The sequence below is a fragment of the Felis catus genome, chromosome A3 (assembly GCF_018350175.1).
Source record: "Felis catus isolate Fca126 chromosome A3, F.catus_Fca126_mat1.0, whole genome shotgun sequence".
Taxonomy (NCBI): domain Eukaryota; kingdom Metazoa; phylum Chordata; class Mammalia; order Carnivora; family Felidae; genus Felis; species Felis catus.
The window spans coordinates 43,223,794-43,244,758 of NC_058370.1; the positions used below are offsets into that span (position 1 = coordinate 43,223,794).

General features: G+C 48.5%; 1 protein-coding gene across 6 annotated transcripts in view; it reads right to left on the reverse strand.

Annotated features, from left to right (window-relative positions):
• Positions 1 to 5,093: 5,093 nt before the first annotated feature.
• Positions 5,094 to 20,965, reverse strand: part of OVOL2 (ovo like zinc finger 2) — a 31,404-nt gene continuing 15,532 nt past the window's right edge. For all 6 annotated transcript variants that reach the window (XM_019826871.3, XM_019826869.3, XM_011280965.4 and 3 more), the window contains 2 exons: positions 20,546 to 20,735; positions 5,094 to 5,634 (listed from right to left, as the gene is read on the reverse strand). In XM_019826871.3, the coding sequence (XP_019682430.1) occupies positions 5,321 to 5,634; positions 20,546 to 20,735 (504 nt within the window). In that variant the 3' untranslated portion in view covers positions 5,094 to 5,320. The remainder of the gene's footprint in view (positions 5,635 to 20,545; positions 20,736 to 20,965) is intronic.

The window sequence follows — 20,965 nt, forward strand, 5'->3', positions numbered from 1 at the left end:
GCTTATATGTGAGTGAAGAAACTCAAGACATTTACAGAAGGGGAGCCTGGCTGGTTTAGTCAGAAGAGTGTGCAATTCTTGACCTTAGGGCTGTGAGTTTGGGCCCCGTGTTGGGTGTAGAGAGTATTTATTTATTTTTTTTTTTTTTTTTTTTTTTTAATTTTTTTTCAACGTTTATTTATTTTTGGGACAGAGAGAGACAGAGCATGAACAGGGGAGGGGCAGAGAGAGAGGGAGACACAGAATCGGAAACAGGCTCCAGGCTCTGAGCCATCAGCCCAGAGCCCGACGCGGGGCTCGAACTCACGAACCGCGAGATCGTGACCTGGCTGAAGTCGGACGCTTAACCGACTGCGCCACCCAGGCGCCCCAAGAGAGTATTTAAATCAATAAAAACATTTTTAAAAAGTTACACAAGAAGCTAATAGTGGTTGATGATGACAGTAGAGAGGTTGGGTGCCTGGGTGGCTCAGCTGGTTAAGCATCTGACTTCGGCTCAGGTCACGATCTCACAGTATGTGAGTTCGAGCCCCGTGTCGGGCTCTGTGCTGACAGCTCAGAGCCTGGAGCCTGCTTCGGATTCTGTGTCTCCCTCTCTCTCTGCTCCTCCTCTGCTGCTCTCTCTCTCTCAAAAATAAATAAACATTACAAAAATGTGTTTTAAAAAATGATGGTAGAGAGGCTTGGCAGATGAGGCAGAGGTCTGGAAGGAAGACTGTATACATTTTTTTCAAGTTTATTTATTTTTGAGAGAGACAGATACAGCGTGAGCAGGGAAGGGGCAGAAGAGAGAGAGAGAGAAAATCCCAAGCAGGCTCTGCACTGCCTGATGCCCGCAGAGCCCAATGTGGGGCTTGAGCTTACAAAACCATGAGATCATGACCTGAGCCGAAACCAAAGCTGGACGCTTAACCGACTGAGCCACTAAGCGCCCCTTTGTGTGCGTTTTAATGTGTTTTATTTCTCCCCAAAACATGACATAATTTGCAATGAGTGATTCGCTCCTTTAGCTCCAGAAGAGTTCCCTTATCAAAAAGTAAATAGGTGCCTGGGTGCCTGGGTGGCTCAATCAGTTAAGCATCCAACTTCAGCTTGGGTCATGATCTCATGGTTCATGACTTTGGGCCCTGCATCAGACTCTGTGCTGACATCTCAGAGCCTGAAGTCTGCTTCGGATCCTGTGTCTCCTCTCTCTAACCTTCCCCCACTTGCACTCTCTCTCTTTCTCTCTCAAAACTAGATAATAAACATCAAAAAAACAATTTTTGCGGGGGGCACCTGGGTGGCTCAGTTGGTTGGGCGACCGACTTCAGCTCAGGTCATGATCTCACAGTTCCTGAGTTCGAGCCCCAAGTCGGGCTCTGTGCTGACAGCTCAGAGCCTGGAGCCTGCTTCGGATTCTGTGTCTCCCTTTCTCTCTGCCCCTCCCCTGCTCATGCTCTGTCTCAAAAATAAATAAAAACATTAAAAAATTTTTTTTTAAACCAGTTTTTTTAAAAGTAAATAATCCATGGAGAAATAGCCAGAACCTACGAACCTCAAAGTTTTTCACCCCTAATAATCCATTCCTGTAATTAAGCCCCCAGCTGCTGAGAGCATTGGCAGCTACATAGCCCAGTAGTCATGTCCTTTTCCCCCTCCCCACCAGAGATAACCCAAAGCCAATGACTGGCGCCCCGCCTCAAGGTGGGATGGCGTCTATGGTGGCATTCACCCTCCAGAGTTCCCCTGGGATCAGGTTGAGGCTAGACTCCAGCCGAGCCCACATCTTCGCCTGGTTTCTTCTGTTGTAACTTGCTTCCATCTCCTCCTTACTGGTTTCTCCTGAGAGTCTCCTCCAGGGAAATCATTTAGCCCAGAATCCCTGTCTCAGGGTCTACTTCTAGAAACTTATCCAAACCACGCCCATTAATTGACAACAGATGCCCTTCTCCAAAAGGAACCACCAATAGGCACTTCTGACCAGCAGATGCATGAGTTTCCACACTGTACTGACCTAGTACCAACCCAAAGCAAGGACTGTTGGGGAGACTTTGTACAAGTGCATATGTGGTTTCCAGTGAGGGATATAAAATACTGACCATAACGCATGTACTGCTATCCCACTATCCATGGACCTAAGGTCCCAAGGCCCCCAGCCTGAGAACTAGTGCCCCCTAAATCGTGATCCTGGACACATTAGCTGGATTCCCCGACAACTGGCTGAGAGCAGGACACGCAGACAGGACTGGGAGGGGGAGGGGGCCAATGGCCAAAGTGGATGTCAGCTGGCTTTGCCTGCCATAGCAGAGACTGTGAGACGTCCACCTCGTTCCATTCCCGGGTCCTGGCATATGAGGGCATATGGCCAAGAAGGTAATATGGCAAAATCCTCACCCCGGAACAGGAGTGGAAGGACTCTGTGCCGTGTCCGGGCCAGCAGCTTCACATAGTAGGTGTGACCCTTCCAAGCCTGTTCCAGACCCGGCACCACCCACCTCAGGTCTCCTCAGCATTCAGCTCTACGTGCTGGAGACTGCTTACGGCCAACCCCTGTAACCTGAGGGCTCTTCCTGACGTGGAAACACGCCTGGCCAGTGCACAGGGCAAATTGGAAGGGCCCAGAAATGAATGCCCCCGATGCCAGCACCCTCAACTAAATCCAGAGGGATGGGGAGTTCGTGGACAGTTTCCTATGTTCTCGAGGGAGGCAGCACGGAGACGTATCTGTCCTGTTTGTTTCCTAGAGATCTCCACTAGGATTAAGCTCCAGGCGCCACCACAGTAACTCCCTTTATTGGCTGTCTGCTCTTTCCTGTCACACTTCCCCACTCCCACTACAGATGCTTCCTGGGATCGCCTCCTAACCCATTGACTTGAATCTGAACCCTTGCCTCAGAATCTGCGGAGAAAGCAAACCAAGACAACCCTCCTAACAGCCCAAACCCACAGAGACCCAGTTTCACCCAGGCATATGTTAAAAACGTGCTAGGGCACAGCAGAGCAACAAAGGAAAGAAGTCGGGTCTCTGAGTGACGGCAAGAGGAAAACCATCCGCCAATCCAGGGCTGCTAAGTGAGAAATGATCTGCCTTCTTCCCTAAGCCCCAGAATTTGTAGGCAATCTTTGTTACAGCAGCTGTGCCTGTCTTAGCTAGGACAACAACCTGCCCAACATCCATTTCCTCTCTGGTCATGGCACCCGCTCTGCTGCTGGGGAACCACTTTCCTATTCCCAGACCAGAGGTATAGCTGACCCACTCAGGGTAGACCCGAAAGCCAAATCGGACCAATCACAGACAAGAAGCACCAGCCCAAGATCTTTGGCTGAAAGACAAACCCCTCTTCTGGGCTGCTGCACTATGGGACAGAAATCCAGAGCACAGGGTGGCCATGGGGCCCCCACTTGAAGCTGCCTGAGAAAAATTCACCTGTGGGAAAACCAAATAAAAGAGAAAAAGATGAGTGAAGATAACATGATTTAAGCACCTGGATCCAGCCACCCCTGAAGCTGGACAACCCTAGACTTATCAGCCAATACATTCTCTTTTCTGTTCAGGTCATTAAGAAAAAATTTTTTATATTTTATTTATTTTTGACAGAGAGAGAGCACAAGTGGCAGAGAGGCAGAGAGAGAAGGAGACACAGAATCCGAAGCAGGCTGCAGGCTCCGAGCTGTCAGCACAGAGCCTGACACGGGGCTCCAACTCACAAACTGTGAGACCGTACCTGAGCCAAAGTCGGACGCTTAACCGACTGAGCCACCCAGGCGCTCCTGTTCAAGTCATTTTAAACTGAGTTTCTGTCACTTGCAACCCAGAGAATTCTGTTTAATAAAAATCCGCCCCAGGCGCCTGGCTGACTCAATCAGTAGAGCCTGCAGATCTTGATCTCGGGGTCATGAGTTTAAGCCCCATGTTGGCTTATTTGAAAATTTAAAAAAATTTTTTTAAAGTTTAAAAATAAATAAAAATCTATCCCTAAAAGAGAATGTCGTGTCAGCTAGTTCACAATTCTCCGTGCCACAGGCCAGCTGCCCCTAAATAACTACTCATTTAGAGATTCCCTTATAGGAATACTCATTTTTGTTGTCAAAATTACCCAGATAAAAGCAAATCAAAAGCTTTCTAGACTCTCTCCTCTGTGTCAAGCATTAGGAAACACAACGTGATGCCAGCAATCGGTCCTGGAGCCAAGGTTGAACCCTCAGTGCTGGCAGCTCCAGGACTGGGGAGAATCTCTCTCTTGGCCACCATGGTGCCCTGAGGGTTCGGGCCCTTCCTGCTAGCCCTCCAGTCACAGAAGGACCCTGGAAACCACCTTGCCAGCCCCCTCACCCCCATGGGCTGTTGCCTCTCTTCTGCCCTACCTAGGTCTCAGGTCGGCTTTATTGTTAACCTCCTGGGCCTCTGGGGCCAGGCCTCCCAGGTGAGGAGGTGCAGGTAGCCAAAGGTCACAGCACTCAGCAGTCACATGCCTCGAAAGAGACTGCTATGCCTCCCAAATGAGCAGGACGTGGGCCAGGCCAGCGAGCATTCCTCACGGTCCAGCGTTTTCCACTTCTCCCCCAGTGCCAGACTCAAGGGAGGGACAAGTGCCTGCAGCCAGCAAGTCCCAGCCCCAGAAAGCCAGAGGCATCTCCACAGTAACACCACGGCCACAAAGAGTGACCAAAGCATCCATAAGTGCCCTGCCCCGTCCACCCCAGGAGTCTCTGCCCATCAGCCCTGAGGCCCCCATTTATCTGCTCTCCTACCCAGCGCTCAAGATATGCTTCTTCAAGCCCACCCACCAATACAAAATCACCCACCCAAAGTAACCTGAAGTCAAATGTCCCACAATAAGCCCTAAACAGGGAGCTAGAACTCCATGCTCTCCTGACTTGTTTTTATAAGGGAAGTTTCACAAGGACATTTCATTCATTAAAATAATTCCTGTAAACTCTTTCAGAATAATAAAATTCCTTTTCCTTGCTTGAGTAGCATTTCAGGTGGAAGGACTTTTATTTCAAGGCACCATAAAATGATAGTCTAAGAACACCTCTGCCTCCACATGTGAAAATGGTTTAAAAAAAAAAAAAAAACAGGAAAAAAGAAAAATACCGCACGGCGATCGTGGCCATCCACGAACTTTTGTTAATGTGACTGTTCAACAGGATGTGGGTTACAGGGGGCTGGACACCACTATCATCATTGACAACCTTGGAACAGATCCCCTGCCGTGGCCCCGGGAGGGCAGAGGGATGAACTGAGCCCAGTGGGGCGGGGGACCCCTCCAAAACCAAAAATCCCCGTAAGCGTGGCAGCTCGAGCGTCTCTCCCTGCTCCTCCTCCTGCACCTCCTCACTTCTCCTCTTCCTCGCTCAGGGTGACATTCCCCTGGAGTGTGGACGTCAGCTTGGCTTGCAAAAGAGCCGCTAGTTTTTTGGATGTCTTTTTGAGAAAGGCGCTGCCCGGGTGGGCACTGTTCACGTGCAGGTACAGGTCCTCCTGGGTGGGGCCCGTGTAGCCACAATCCTCACAGACGTAGAGCTTGTCCCGGCGTTGCTTGTAGGCGTACTGTTGCTGCACCCCGTGGATTTTCTTCAGGTGGGACTCCAAGGAGCAGCGCTGGGTGAAGGCTTTGTTGCAGATGTCACATTTGTAGGGGCGAATGCCTGCAAGGTTGATGGGCAGACACATCACCAGTTGGTCACGGCCAAGCCACAGCCTCCCAACCGCGAAGCCATTTAAAATCGTGATGCACAACCCGATAGCGGAAAACCAAACCACCTGATTCAAAAACAGGCAGAGAAACTGAATAGACCTTTGCCAAAGAAGGCATGCAAAGTACCAACCGGGACATGACAAGGTGCTCAACGCCATTGATCGGCAGGAAAATGTGAATCACGACTGCACTGAAATGATCACCTCACACCTGTTAGAATGATTATCATCAAAGACAAGAGATAACAAGTGTCCTTGAGGATGTGGAGAAAAGGGAACATTCGTGCACTGTTGATGGAAATGTAAACGGGTACAGCCACTATGGAAACCAGTATGGAGGTTTCTCAAAAATTAAAAATAGCACTACCCTATGACCCAACAATCCCACTTCTAGGATATATATCCAAAGGAAATGAAAACAGGATCTCAAAGAGACACCTGCACACCCGTGGTTCACTGCAGCATTATTCACAATGGCCAAGATATGCAAACAACCTAGGTGTCCATTAACGAATGAACAGATAAAAAGAAATGTGGTATATTTATACGATGGAATATTACACAGCCACGAGAAAGAAGGAGATAGATGTTTGCAACATCGTGGATGAACCATGAGGGCATTATGTGAAATAAACCACATAGAGAAAGACAAATACTGCATGGTATCACTTTTATATGGAAAAGTCAAACGCATAGGAACAGAGTAGAAAAATGGTTGCCAGGAGCTGAGGGGTAGGAGAAATAGGAGAAAAAGGAAATCAGCATGGGGAGGGATTCAACATGAGGAAAACAATTAAGGCAAGACACAAAGTGTGTCCACAAAGGTTCACAACATCCACATGAGCAAACATAAAAAGGGATGCAAACTTGGCAAAGAAACACCACGTGGCTTTGGGAGGAAGAGCTTTAGTCTTCCCACTTGTATGCTTCAATGTTTTGATTTTATAGTGGGCAAAGTAAACCTTGTTTTTATTCTAGTTGCAGTTTTCCTGGAAACAGACCCTGTGACAAAGATTCCAGTAGCACCTGTAGGTGAGTGAAGAAGCGAGGGACAGGAAGGAGCCCTACAAGGTGGGGATAGCAAGGCAGTCACTGCGGTAGGCAGCCAGAGTCCAAGTGCACCAGGCAAGCTCAGGGGACAATGCCGAACCCTCACCTCTGAGTCACCCCCCGCCTCAGCCCTCCTCCAGCAGCACTGTCTAGGGCCGCCTCTGGGTGGCACTGATTGTCCCTCCCTGTCCTGTGCCAGCAGGAACACCCTCAGGCAGAGTTGCAGGTGTGAGCAGTTGCTACATGGATAGGTGTGCCCAGAAAAGGCAGGAGCCAGGGGCGTGGGCTGGACATGGGTGGCATCTGCTATAGGTATGAAAGCATTTCCAAATTGGATCTCATGCTGGCCTTAGAACCGGGCTAATCTTAGTGGGGCTCGCCTTCTAGATGGAGAGCTCACAGGTGCCATATACACCAGGGAGCTCAGCCTCATCAAAGCACAGGCCTTCCTATTTCCACCAAGAGCACTCATCCTGAATGTGAGGTTGGAATGTCACACAAGCAGCGGTAAGGGCGGGCCCAACTTAGGCTCTAAAGGAGGAGATCCTGGTTGTAAAGGAAGCACAGTGTAACACAACCTGGAAGCCCGGGAGAGGGCGCGCATCGTGCTAGGGGTACGTGGAACACAGAGGGCGGCCACTACAGTCAGACAATCTTAGAGCCCAGAGGTTAGCAGAGCTATCTCCTATAGGAACCCCCAAAGCTTAGATGCCAAATTTAAGATGCCAAAAACTCATCAGTCAAGATAAAATAATATTTCGGGGCATCTGGGTGGCTCAGTCCATTAAGCGTCTGACTCTTGATTTCAGCTCAGGTCACGATCTCTCATTTGTGAGACTGAGCCTTGTGTGGGGCTCACACTGAGCAAGAGCCTGCTTGGGATTCTCTCCCCCACCGCCCCGCCCCCCCAGCTCCTCCGCCCTTCTCCTGCTCACACAGGTGCTTGCATGCACTCTCTCTCTCAAAACAAATAAAGATTTAAAAAAGGTAATATTTCAAAAGCCAAAACACATTAAAAAAAATTCATATGAACAAGTTATCAAAATCCTAAACAGGGACAAGACCCAACAATGCTGTACAGGACCCGGAGGCAAAAGGGAGATGTGAGCCCTATGTAGGTGTTTTTGTGTATTTTTTAACTGGTTATTCTTTTCCCCATAATGTTCTAATTGTTGAAGAAAAATCCTAAAAAATTGAAAAGTAGCTGTATTAGAACTCACGTTTTAAAATGTTTATTTTTTTTTAGACAAAAATGAAATTTATGATGATTTTACTACCCTGGCTTTAATGGAAGCAAACTTACCCAGAGATATTTTCAAAATCCACTTTTTTAGCTTCCCAATCATCATGAGGATTTTCCCATGCTGGTGCTTACTGTTCAGCTTCACTCCTTTTCAACAGCACCATGGTGTGCTGTTGGACAGCTATACCCAAATGCTATCTTTCCCAAGCCAGAGACAGACTGCCTTGTACAACAGCGTTCCAACGTGTGCTTCCCAGACCGACAGTCAAATCACATTACCTGAGAGCTTGCTGGAAATGCAGAGTCCCAGGACCCACCCCAGACTGAATTGAACGTGGAGCAGTGGTCCTCAAACCTAGGGGGCTTGTCACAACACAGATTCCTGGCCCCATTGCTGGTGTTTCTGGTTCTGGGGTAGGAACGCACTTCTAACGCGTTCCCAAGTGATGCTGAAGCTGCCTGCACTGGGATCTCTCAGGGAGTCACAGCTCCCAAGCCACGCCAAATTAGGCATGACCAAAACAGAAGCAGGAAGAAACAGAAAATTGCAAGGAGATTGAACACATAATCCAAAAACCCCCAACAAACCGAAGTCCAAGACCAAACAGCTTCCTAGGCAAATTCTACCAAATTAGGCGTCAGGACTGCACTTTGGGTGTCTGAAAGCTGCCCTCCCCCCAGTATTTTCTCTTCAAGGCTAAATGTCCCCACTTCTTTAATGGTGGCTTGTGGAGGGGGCTGAGAGAGCCCCTTCCTGTTCATGAAGTGCACAGATGATAAAGGAAGTTGAAATGGAAGTTGAAGGAAATTAAAGTAAGTTGAAATGGAAAAAAAGTCTCCCCCACCCCCAACCAAGCACTTGAATGAACCAAATCCCTTTCATGAAGCATATCCTAGAACACTCCTGTGAAAAAACTGTGGGGTCAATGCAATGGTGAGCTGTTACTCCAGTCTCCTCAAGCAGAGTGCAGGCCTATGTTATATTCCACACATTCTAGAAAAACTGCCAGAAGTTAAGAAATTCCTTCATAACCCTTGCCATTTGGAACATAATAGGTGCTCAGTAAATAATTTTTCAACAAATGAATGAATGAACCCCTACCATCATGGTGAAGGAGGAGTCACAGAGGTTACTTCCTCCGAGCTAGCTTCTACAAATTTAAGGAATAGGGCTGTTTGGGGTTTCATGCTTGCGCCATAGAGGGCTTTGTGTTTCATCAGGCCTCCTGGGCCGGGACAGCAGCTGGCAGATCAAGCAGCCAACCTGATTTCAAACCTACAGCTCATCACAACAGAAATTCACCCAGAGACCAGTTACTCAACCCACTACTGTGTTAAAACATCCAAACTAAATACGTGGGAAGGGGAGCACACTTACCCCAGGCAAGCTCCTGGGCCCCGGCGAAAGGACAGATTCTTCCAGTCCTGCTCTAGGAGGCCTAGCCCCAGCGGTGACCCAAAAAGGTGATCTGAAGTGGCTGCCGACCAGGGTTTCGCCTGATCCCTGGCCCCTGGCAGAGGTGAGAGTGCCAGGAACCGGTCTCCTTGCCCTGCATCCAACAGGTCACCGAGCACCTTTCACGGGCAGAACACCCAGAAAGGTCTGGACAGCAAAGGCTACAGACTGCAGAGTCCTACATCACCCAGATGACAGAGAAAATGGGGATGGCCGCTGTGGGGGAATTTTCCCAGGGAGGGTGGGACGTGAGCCTAGATCGGAGGACCGGTGACTCACAGACACGGAGATGGATGGAAGACAGCAGGTGCCGAAAGCTCTAGTTAGGGCAATTCTGACTTTTGCACACCTGCTCCTCCTCCCCTCTGTGCAAACACCAAACTCATCCCTCACTCACTGACACTGTCATGCAGCAGCCCCTGGGTGACCCTTTCAAGGCTTGGGAACAAACCCCTTCCTCCTGGAGCCCCCACCCCCCGTGAACTTGGTGCGGTGGGGGTGGCTGAACGACGAAGGTGGCCAGAGAGGACCCCTGGGCAAGGGGGACTGATGCTAAGTCCCCCCTGACTTTGGGGCCTCACCCACCTTAGTGCTCTGGAGCAAAGGCCAACCTTGTTCATGTCTGGAGTGAGATATCAGAACTAGAAAACACCATGCCTGCTCCAGACATCAGTAACTCACTAACACCCACACAGCAAGAGTCCAAGGCCACACATCTACTACTCATTATGTGAGCCCATGAGAGATGGCCGAATCCCACCGAGCCTCAGTTTCTCCACCTATAAAATGGGAATAACATTCATACCCCCTTGTTAAGCTGCTCTGAGGATTAATCAAGACATCACATGCAAAGGGCCTGGTGCGTATTAACATATTAACATTAAGTACTCGGTAGGATACAGCTTCAAGAGTTTACAATACAGCTCAAGAGAACACAAATATGCTCTACTCATTAACTGGCTGGTGGGCACATATGTAGTATTTGTCTATACGCTGTACATATATATATATATATATATACACACACACACACACACACACTGTCCATATATATATATATATATACATATATATATATATATATATACAGGTATATACACTTTTTCTATTTGCAAGCACTTTGGAATGTATTGTTTATCTTACAGTGGTTTGAAAAAAAGGGGATGGGGTGGGGGGAGAGGGGAAAGTGGGTGATGGGCATTGAGGAGGGCACTTGTTGGGATGAGCACTGGGTGTTGCATGGAAACCAATTTGTCAATAAATTATACTTAAAAAATAAAAAGAAAAGAAAAGAAAGAAAAATTTTTAAAAAGAGACAATTTTTTTTTTTAATGTGGGCATTAGGTGTCTGGTGCAGAAGAAGCATGCAGAGAGACCTCCTTCACTGTCACCTTTTTGAAGGTTGTGCTATAAGGCTTCTATTACCTCATCCAAAAACTACTTCATTGGGTTATCCAAAATGGTTTCCTCTCTTCAAATTTCCTATTTATTTATTTGTTTGTTTTTGAGAGAGAAAGAGAGCAAGAGTAAGGGGCAGAGAAAGAGGAAGAGAAAGAGAAGGCCAAGCAGGTGCCATATTGTCAGCGCAGAGCTCGACACAGGGCTCGAACCCACAAATCATAAGATCATGACCTGAGCTGAAATCAAGAGTCAGATGCTTAACCAACTGAGCCATCCAGGTGCCCCAAATTTTCTATTCCTATTACTAAAATAAAGGTTCGCATCACACATCTCCAAAGAAAATTCTTTGCTACTGGTGCTTTCTGCTTGCTGTCCTTGCTGTAGCTAAGTGCTCCGTTACTGAACTTTATATAAACATGAACTTGTGGGAGTGGATATCTAGGGCAACCTCCTCTGGAGGCAGTGTGGTAATGACCACAAAATATTGTAACGTCGTCTACCCTTTGGCCCACATTAGGGAAACTATCTACAGAAAGACTCACACAGGTAGACAAAGGATGTACAAGAATATCAATGGCAGTCTGACATTTAAAAAAGAAAGGAAGAGAAAGAAAGAAAGAAAGAAAGAAAGAAAGAAAGAAAGAAAGAAAGAAAGAAAGAAAGAAAAGAAAAGAAGGAAGAGAGAAAAGAAACAAAGGAAGAAAAGGAAGGCAGGGAGGGAGGAAAGAAAAGAAAAAAGAGGAAAGGAAAGGAAAGGAAAGGAAAGGAAAGGAAAGGAAAGGAAAGGAAAGGAAAGGAAAGGAAAGGAAAGGAAAGGAAAGGAAAGGAAAGGAAAGGAAAAGAAAGGAAAAGAAAAGAAAGGAAAGGAAAGGAAAGGAAAGGAAAGGAAAGGAAAGGAAAGGAAAGGAAAGGAAAGGGAGAAAGAGAAAAAGGGAAGGAAGAAAGGAAAGGAAGGAAACTTTGAGATGGTGTTTGTTGATGGTGCCTCCGTATTTGAAATTATGTCAAAATCTCATATTTATTTTTTAACTTTATTTATTTATTTTGAAAGAGACAGAGACAGCACGAGTGGGAGAGGGGGAGGGACAGAGAATCCCAAGCAGGCTCTGCACTGTCAGTGCAGGGCCCGACATGGGGCTCAAACACACAAACCATGAGCTCATGACCTGAGCTGAAATGAAGAATCGGACGCTTAACTGACTGAGCCACTTGGGCGCCCCTTCATCTTGTATTTAAAAATGTTCTGATAACTATTAAAGACAGTTAAGGTATGTCTACCTGTGCAGATATATGAAACAGTGTCCAAGATATATAGGGCATGAAAAAAGTTATGTGTGTTAAAAACTTGGAAGTGAAATGGCGGTTTGCTTTCAGGTGTGGAACTGGGACTTGGAAGGGGGAGGAAGGCTGACTTTTTTCCTTTCATTTTTTGTTCCCTTTCGTATTACTTTTTTTTAGCTAAAATGTAAGTCAAAATAAAATAAAGCAGACAGTCTGATGAACGAAAGAGGTGATCCCACAGGACAGCATTCAACTCCCTAGGGGTGGAGTTGACTTTATTCTTTGGCAGCCATCGGCCCCACTCCAAACTTCTCCCAATCTGCATTTTTCCCAACTAGTCAATCCTTCCCTGTAGGCTCCAAACAAAGACACCATTGTTTCCTCTTCTTCAATCAAGATGGGATTTGTTTGCCTTCCAGTCCCTCTCATTGTGGTCTGATTGGAAGATAAGGCCAGAGGGCGTCCCAAGGGGTGGGGCAGATACTGCAGCTCTGGCCAGTGCCCCCCTCCCCACTTCCCTGACCTCGAGAATCTAAATTCCTTTGCTCCTCTCCCTGGAACTCAGAAGCTTCCACAGGAACGACAGGTGCCTTGAACGGACTCCTTCATTCGAGTCATAAAGTTATAATCAACATGGGTTATACGCCATGGCACCACCCCCCCCCCTCCACTAAGGCTGCGCTGGAGACCCCACGGATGCCTGTGTCCTTTTCAAGATGCTTATAGTGGCTCATACTTTCTGGTCTACATTGGTTGGGGATTTTTACAGAATGAGTAGCCATTTTCTAAACAAGAAAAATAGAATACTTTCAATAAAGGCTGTACTTGTCGGAAGAGCCTGGTGCACCTGTTGGGAGCAGTAAACAATGCCCAGACCACACCTGACACGCCGTAGCCCTCAATGTGGTTCTGCGTTCCCAGCAGGCTCCCAGGTGGTGCTGGTGCTGCCCGTTCAGGAGTAGTGAGGGTGGGCACTTGGTGCGGAGTCTGGCACATGCAAATACCGGCTATTATGTTTTATTCTAGAATACAGATCTCCCCCACCAAAAGCAAACCATTTCCTTCCATGGATGGCCATTCTTAGGAGGCATCCCAGCTGGCTCAACCTAAACACTTAAACAAATCCAAAAGAATCTTCTCTAAAAACAGGCCCATGATGTTTTTCACAGGCTGTGAACTAGATGTGTGTTCGTTTCTTTAAAGCTCATGGCTCCCTCTCTCCATTCTGACCATAATCTCCCATGCTGGCCTCAGTGGTCCTGTCAACCCCACTTAAATAGCATGGTTTCCTCCACTATGTGCGTAGTGGATGCTGCTGGTCCCCTACGCTGACCCCCTTTTCTGAGCTAGTGCTTCATTCTGCATCTATCATGTGTGTGGGTAGCTACCAGCTCCCGGCTGTCCCCTTCTCCAAGGAATGGGCACTGGGCAACTGACATCTGAGCCAAGGGGAAAGGCAGCCCTCAGCCAATGTCTGACGTAAAAGTGCCCGCCACTGGCCTATAGTGCCATTCACACTCCAGAACCCCCGTGGGACCGGGCTGAGGCCAGACTCCTCGTGAGACCACCTCTCTGCTTCCCCCTCCCTTCCAGGTTTCGTCTGACAGCCCTCCCTCAATAAATCATTTCATAAGAATCACCATCTCAGAATCTGCTTCTAGGGAACCCGACCCAAGACAATTTGGATTGAAAAATAGCCCCTTGTTTGCTGATCTATTTCCATGAAATGTTACACAGGTTTTCTGCACCAGTTTCTGTCTCCCAACCTTGAATCAGATGTCATTTGACTAACATCCCCCGTCCCCATCACACACACACACACACACACACACACACACACACACACACACCCTCTGAGTTACTTTTTTCTTGGTGAAGTCATCCAAAAAAGACATCTTAATCTTTTCTTTCATCCACTTGGATATTAAGGTAAGACATTTACAGGCTCCGGTTTCCCTGGGTCTCTTCCGAAATGTCTCCTGTTCTGAATCTTTCCTTGGATGCCCTGTCCCTCTTAGCATGTGACAGGAGATGTGGGGGAGGATGGATTAATCCTGGTTCTCTATGCCACTCTCTTTGCCCACCTCATCGATACTGTAGCTACAGTTCTCAAAAGAAGGGTCCTGAGATCCCAGATACATCTTTAGTCATGACTGGGGGTGCAGGGGTGGCTCAGTCGGTTGAGCGTCTGACTTTGGCTCAGATTATGATCTCGAGGTGAGTTCAAGCCCCACATCGGGCTGCTGTCAGCGGGGAGCCCACTTTGGATCCTATGTCCACCCCCAACCCCCGCCCCTCTCTGGCCTTGTGCTCTCTCAAAAATAAACGTTAAAAAAAAAAAGTTTAAAAAAATTAGTCATGAGGGGCGCCTGGGTGGCGCAGTCGGTTGAGCGTCCAACTTCAGCCAGGTCACGATCTCGCGGTCTGGGAGTTCGAGACCCGCGTCAGGCTCTGGGCTGATGGCTCAGAGCCTGGAGCCTGTTTCCGATTCTGTGTCTCCCTCTCTCTCTGCCCCTCCCCCGTTCATGCTCTGTCTCTCTCTGTCCCAAAAAAAAAATAAATAAACGTTGAAAAAAAAAATTTTTTTTTTTAAAAATTAGTCATGACTGGTCTAATCAGCCTGTAAGCAAACATACCCTTCACTCAACTGCTATCTGCTATACCTGTGTTAACACTGTCCACATCTTTGCTTCTGGTCTAAATACATTTACTTGTAACAGTCAATAGCAAAAATCCAACCTTCATCTCTCAAACAAGACCCGAATCTGCAGACTTCTGTTAAGATCTTTTGGAACCAGAGAGGTTGTTCACATGAACCTTAAAAATGTTTGAGGGGTGCCCGGGTGGCCCAGTCAGTCAAGCACCAGACTTTGGCTCAGGGCATGATCTTGTGGTTCATGGGTTCGAGCCCCACGTCATTAAAAAAAAAAAAAAAATTTTAATGTTTGAGAATCCCAAATTTTTGCTCTTTTTACTGATTCATGGATTAACCCTTTTGTAAAGAGCTCAAGAGATGGCAGGGTGGCCCCTCACACCAGGACCTTGGTCTGCTCCTCCAGGTCCTGGCATGGGGATGTCCCCACAGCCAAGACTCCTTTTTCAGTTTGCTACCACCTAATTTGTCAGTAAGCCCTTTCCTCCCTCCTCATTCTGGTCCATTATTACCTGGAGGCACATCTCCAGCAGCAAATAAACCAGGGCAGGAAAAACAGGTTCAAGACATTTCCATAATTCTGTCTGTTGATCACTTTAAGACTCAAAATTAGGGGCGCCAGGGTGGCTCAGTCAGTTTGGCGTTTGCCTTCAGCTCAGGTCATGATCTTGAGGTTCACCAGTGCGAGCCCCACGTTGGGCTGTGCTGATAGCTCAGAGCCTGAAGTCTGCTTCGGATTCTGTGTCTCCCTCTCTCTGCCCCTCCCCCACTCACACTCTGTCTCTCTCCCTCTCTCTCAAAAATAAATAAACATTAAAATTTAAAAAAGGAAAAAAAAAAGAGTCAAAATTAGGATTTAAAAATTTTTAAGTCATTACCTGTAGATTCGACCTTATAGTCAGGGCTGTCCAACAGAAATTAAAATGCAAGCCACTTTGTAGCCTTAAAATGTCCAGTAGCCTCATTAAGTGGTAAAAAGAGAACAGGTGAAATTAATTCCAACGATCTATTTCGCTTAACCCAACGTATTCAAGATATTCCCATTCCAACAGGGAATCAACATTAAAAACCGAGATGTTTTGCATTCTTATTTTGCATCAAGTCTTCAAAATCTGGTATCAGTTTTCCACTTATCGACACGTCTCAATCAGACCAGCCACATGTGGGGGGGTCTCACCCGCTACATGTGGCCTGGGGCTGCTGTGCTTTTTACCTTCTAGACGTCCCCCTCCCAGAGGAGAAACCGTGAAGCTCTTTGGGAAGGCCCTGGGTGGAAGGCATTATTATTCACCAATGTCAGCAATTTTCAGCCCCTCCTGGGGTCACTAGAAATTTCACGTTTGAGGATCAAGAGACAGAGGAGCTCAAGAGTCAGAGACACAGGCCATCTTCTTTCTTGCTCACCGTGGGCATCTTGGCACCACTGAACACACACACACACAGACTCCTCTGCGACCTGCTAAACCCCAGGCTGCAGTGTGCAGTTTCTGCCAGGCCCAGGTGTCCCTTTATCTCACCTTCCTGCAGAGCAAGCAGGCTTCCAGAAACCGAAACAGGGCAAGGCCGGTGAGGCCCTGATCTTGGGGAGAAAATTGGGGACGGCAGCAGGAGGCAAAGGGGACAGACAAGGGGACTTACAGGAAATAGAGGATCATGAACTTCGGCACCAGCCGGTCTGGTTCCCAGTTCCACCATCCATGGTTATCTGACCTCCCTGAACCTGGTCTCCTCAACTATTAAGTGGGGCTGACTCCTTGGGGTTGTTTGAAGTAATAGATAAATGCTGAGGGCCCAGCATGAAGGAAAGTGGCTACTTGTAGCTCGCTGCCATCTGAGGAAGCTGAGTCACCCTCTGCGGGGACTCCCAGTCTCTGCCGAGTCACCCTCCTTACTTGCGAGCCCTTTTTCTCCCTTAGAGGACATCGTCAACACCCCACCCCAAGCCCCCAGCCTACCACCAGGTCACCTCAGTTCCAGTAAGGTCAGTGGCTTCCAGCATCTCTCTGTTGGAGGAGATTCCCCAGGAGACACCAGAGACCTTCAAGGGGCTGGGGGGTAGGAGCTGCCTAGGACCTGAGGGTCCCAGGATGGACCCCCATCAAGGAGGGATGGGAGTGACAGGATAAATCCCCCAGCTTTCTTGCCCCTGGAACAATTCTGTGGTACATTCTACGTGGTTCTTCAGAGGACCCCAGTGGAGTTGAGCCCCAGGTGCGCACGGTGACACCCTGCTCAATAGCTTGCTCTTATTGGCTGTCTTCCCCTCCCCACCTCCCCTCCGCAACCCCTCACTATGCCCCCTGAGATCACCCCCAAAATAAACCGCTTACACCCAAATCCTTAGGTCAGGGTCTGCAACCCAAACTCAGACACTCGGCACCTGCAAGGCCCTTCCTCCCCGTCCAGCTGTGGAAATCTGGCTCATCCTTCAAGGTCAGCCAAAAGACACCTCCTCTGAGAAGCCTCCCTGATGCCCTGTCAGAAACAATGCACGTGCCAGGCCTCCCCACTGGCATACCTATGCTACTTTTTCTTTTGTTTGACACCTCTTGTTTTTCTCATGTGACAGATGTCTGATTTCTCCCCAGGCTGGCTGAGCTCTCCATGAGCACAGAGGGGAGTCTAGGGCCGGTCCCACAGCAGGGTCTCAGGAAACCTCTGCCAATTATTTGAACTTTTACTACTAATAATATTTAATATTTACTATGTGCTTACAATTATTGCCCTGAGACCTCACAATTATTATTTTAGGTTACAGGTCCCAAAATTATGCCCATTTTAGAGATGGACAAACTAAGGCCAAAAAAAAAAAAAGATAAGTAATTTAGATACGGTTGCATAGTCAGCTAACTCAGATCTGTAGCTTTTTTTTTTTTTAATTTTTTTTTTCAACGTTTTTAATTTATTTTTGGGACAGAGAGAGACAGAGCATGAACGGGGGAGGGGCAGAGAGAGAGGGAGACACAGAATCGGAAACAGGCTCCAGGCTCTGAGCCATCAGCCCAGAGCCTGACGCGGGGCTCGAGCTCGCGGACAGCGAGATCGTGACCTGGCTGAAGTCGGACGCTTAACCGACTGCGCCACCCAGGCGCCCCTCAGATCTGTAGCTTTTAATCAGTACGTGACTGGGTGAATTTGCAAACTCTTCTCGGAGAAGCAGTCCCTGATGTTTCCATTAATGGAGAGTCAACTCGGTCACAGAGGAGGCCACCCCACTGGCTCACTGCTTACTCCAGCTGAAGGTACTCACAGCCAGCAACGCTCCCTGAGACTCTTCTCTCTGTCTTAAAGGCCAGGGGCAGGGAGTGACCACAGCGCCCATCAGGCAAGGAGTTTCAGAAGAACAAGACCATGTCCTCAAGGACATCCTCAGACAGAGATGGAAGGCCGAGAAACAGTCCAGAGCAACCAGGAACAGAGGACTGAGTGAGTGGCCCCCAATCTCCTCCAGCCCCTCGGGTTGGCTGTCTACGAAGCCAGATTGGTAGCTACCCGATGAGTCCACCTATAGCCTTGGGTCCTCCACCTCCTGCAGGACTCCCCACATCCTACAGAAAGCTCTGCCACCCCAGAGAACCCTCCACCCACCCCAACCTAAGGTGCCAACCTGACCACACAGAGATCAAACTTGAATTGATTCACTGGTGCTAGGGACTAAAAAAAGAAGCCTTGTACCCAACCCGGAAGAGTACACACCATAGGATTCCATTTCTATCATCCCAAAACCAGGCCCGGTAATCAATGCTGCTACAAGTCACACTAGTGGTGCCTCGTGGAGGGAAGGCGATAGTGACAGAGGGAGGAGCGGGAATTCTGGGCACAGGGCGTATGGTAGCCCTCCTTATCCGGGGGTTCACTTTCAGTGATTTCAGCTACCCGTGGTCCACTGTGGTCCAGAAGTAGACGGTCCTCCTTCTGACATAACATCAGAAGGTCAGTAGTATCCTAACGCTACATCACAATGCCTAGGTCATTCACCTCGCTTCATCTCATCACGTAGGCATCTTATCATCTCACACATCACAAGAAGGGGGAGTACAGTACAATAAGAAACTTTGAGAAAGAGAGACGACATTCACTGAACTTTTATTACAGTATATGGCTATAACTGTTCTATTTTATTACCAGTTATTGTTGTTAATCTCTTATTGTGCCTACTATATAAATTAAATATTATCGTAGGTATGTATATATAGGAAAAAGCATAGAATATATAGGGTTTGGTACCACGTGTGGTTTCAGGCATCCACTGAGGTCTTGGAACGTGTCCCCACGGATAAGGGGGTACTGCTGTATTCTGTTTCTTGGTCTGGGTGCTAGTTATATGGGTGTGTTCACTCTGTAAAAATTCCTAAACTCGTCAAACTATATGCTTATGATATGTGTGCTCTCCTGGATGCAAAAATCCACTTCACTAAAGGTTTTTTTAAAAGGAAAAGAGAAACTTTTGAGTATCCCAGCCCACTCTCTAAGGTGGGGGACACTCTTCCCAGGCCGGGCAAACAGCTCACGGCCAGCAGTCTAAGAACAAAACCGTGTGATAGGAGCTATAAAAGAAATCTGAATACACAGGATCGAGGAAGGGCCCTGTGTGAGGATTGAGGAGGGAGGAGTAGACATTTTCCCATCCCACCAAGATGCCAGAGGAAACCCCAAATTCTGAAAGGGCTTGAGGATCAGGAGACTATATATAGTAAATTCTATGAGGCTATAGGGAGAATGGGTCATGACCAGGTTGGGGTTGAATGGTTAGGATGGGATGGGTTGAAATGAGATGAAATTAAAGAGGATGGAGATGGGATGGGGAGGGGTTGGGGGGTAAGGGGTGGGGCAGGGAGGGGGTAGGATGGGATGGGGATGGAATGGGGATGGAGACAGGACAGGTTGGGGTGGGGAGGGGTGGGGTGGGCTGGGGTGGGCCAGGATGGGATGGGACCGGACAGGAATTTGAAAATGGAACCCGGATTATAAAGAGCTTTATATGAAACCCATCAAGATAAGGAGTTGGGATTTCATCTTGCCCAGAGTTGGAGAATTTTTAGCAGGGCAGGGGCACCCTTAGCATTGTCCTCAAGGGATCCTTCTGGCCGGTGTGGAACTATGGGCCTCAAGGAGAAGCCTAGAGGCCAGATGTTTCTAAATTAAACTAACAAGATTTTACCCAGTCAGACGGGCCAGAGGAGAGGCGAATGGGCACTCCCAGGATTCTCTGTGAATTGAGCTGGTGAGGACCTAGATCCATGTTCAAGTCGGGGAACTCCGGAAGGTCCAAGGGAAGGAAAACATTGCCTGCTTCACAGAGGAGCTGAGTGTTTCCTCCTCTTTCTGAGCTCTCAGGACCTGATTCTGAGACAGCTCACACCCCAACAAAGGAGGAAAAGACACCACCAGTGGGACCACAAGAACCCATTCTAGCAGGCAGCCGGACGAGGGCTGAATGAACTATGCCCCCCCGCGTTGCACCAGACGTCACAGCCCAGAACGCTTCCAGCCAGGGATCTGTCTTAAACGGCCCCAGAACTTGGACCACCATCACATCTCTTCCAGAGGCAAACAGCCTCAGAAAAGGGGCTTGCCTGGCCCACCGCGACTCAGCCGGCTGGTGGCACAACCAGGAGCTGGACCGAGATGCACTGGCCCCAGATGCCCCATCCTGCAGTCTTTCCAGAAATATGACACTGCTCCAAGCTCCCGATTTAGTTCTTTGGTGGCGAGGGAGCAGGAGCTCTGTCAGCCAGAACAGCGAAAGCAACCGCGAAGCACACGCCCCTTCCTCACCTGTATGTGTGCGGACGTGCCTCTTCAGGTCAAAGGTGTCGTTGAAGCCCTTGCCACAGAAGGTGCACAGGTGTCTCTTCACCTGGTTGTGGCACTTGAGGTGGCGGTTGAGCATGCGCTGCAGGCGGAAGCCCTTGCCACACAGCTCACAGCTGTGAACCGCCGGGTCGCTGCATGTGCCTGTGGTGAACTGGGACAGAGAGAGGGGGGGTGAGGGCCCCGGCGCAGGCGGGCACCCCCAGTGGGCTCAGCCCGGAGCCCACCTCCCCCTGTGGCCAGGCTGCGGCTCCTGACCCCTAAGAACTTCCAAGCGGGTTTTGGGGAAGGTGAAAGAGATCACTGGCTGCTCCTCCCAGCATTCATTCTCCCCTTCTTCCTGAGAACAGACTTCTTTTTTTAAAAATTTTGAGAGACAAAGCA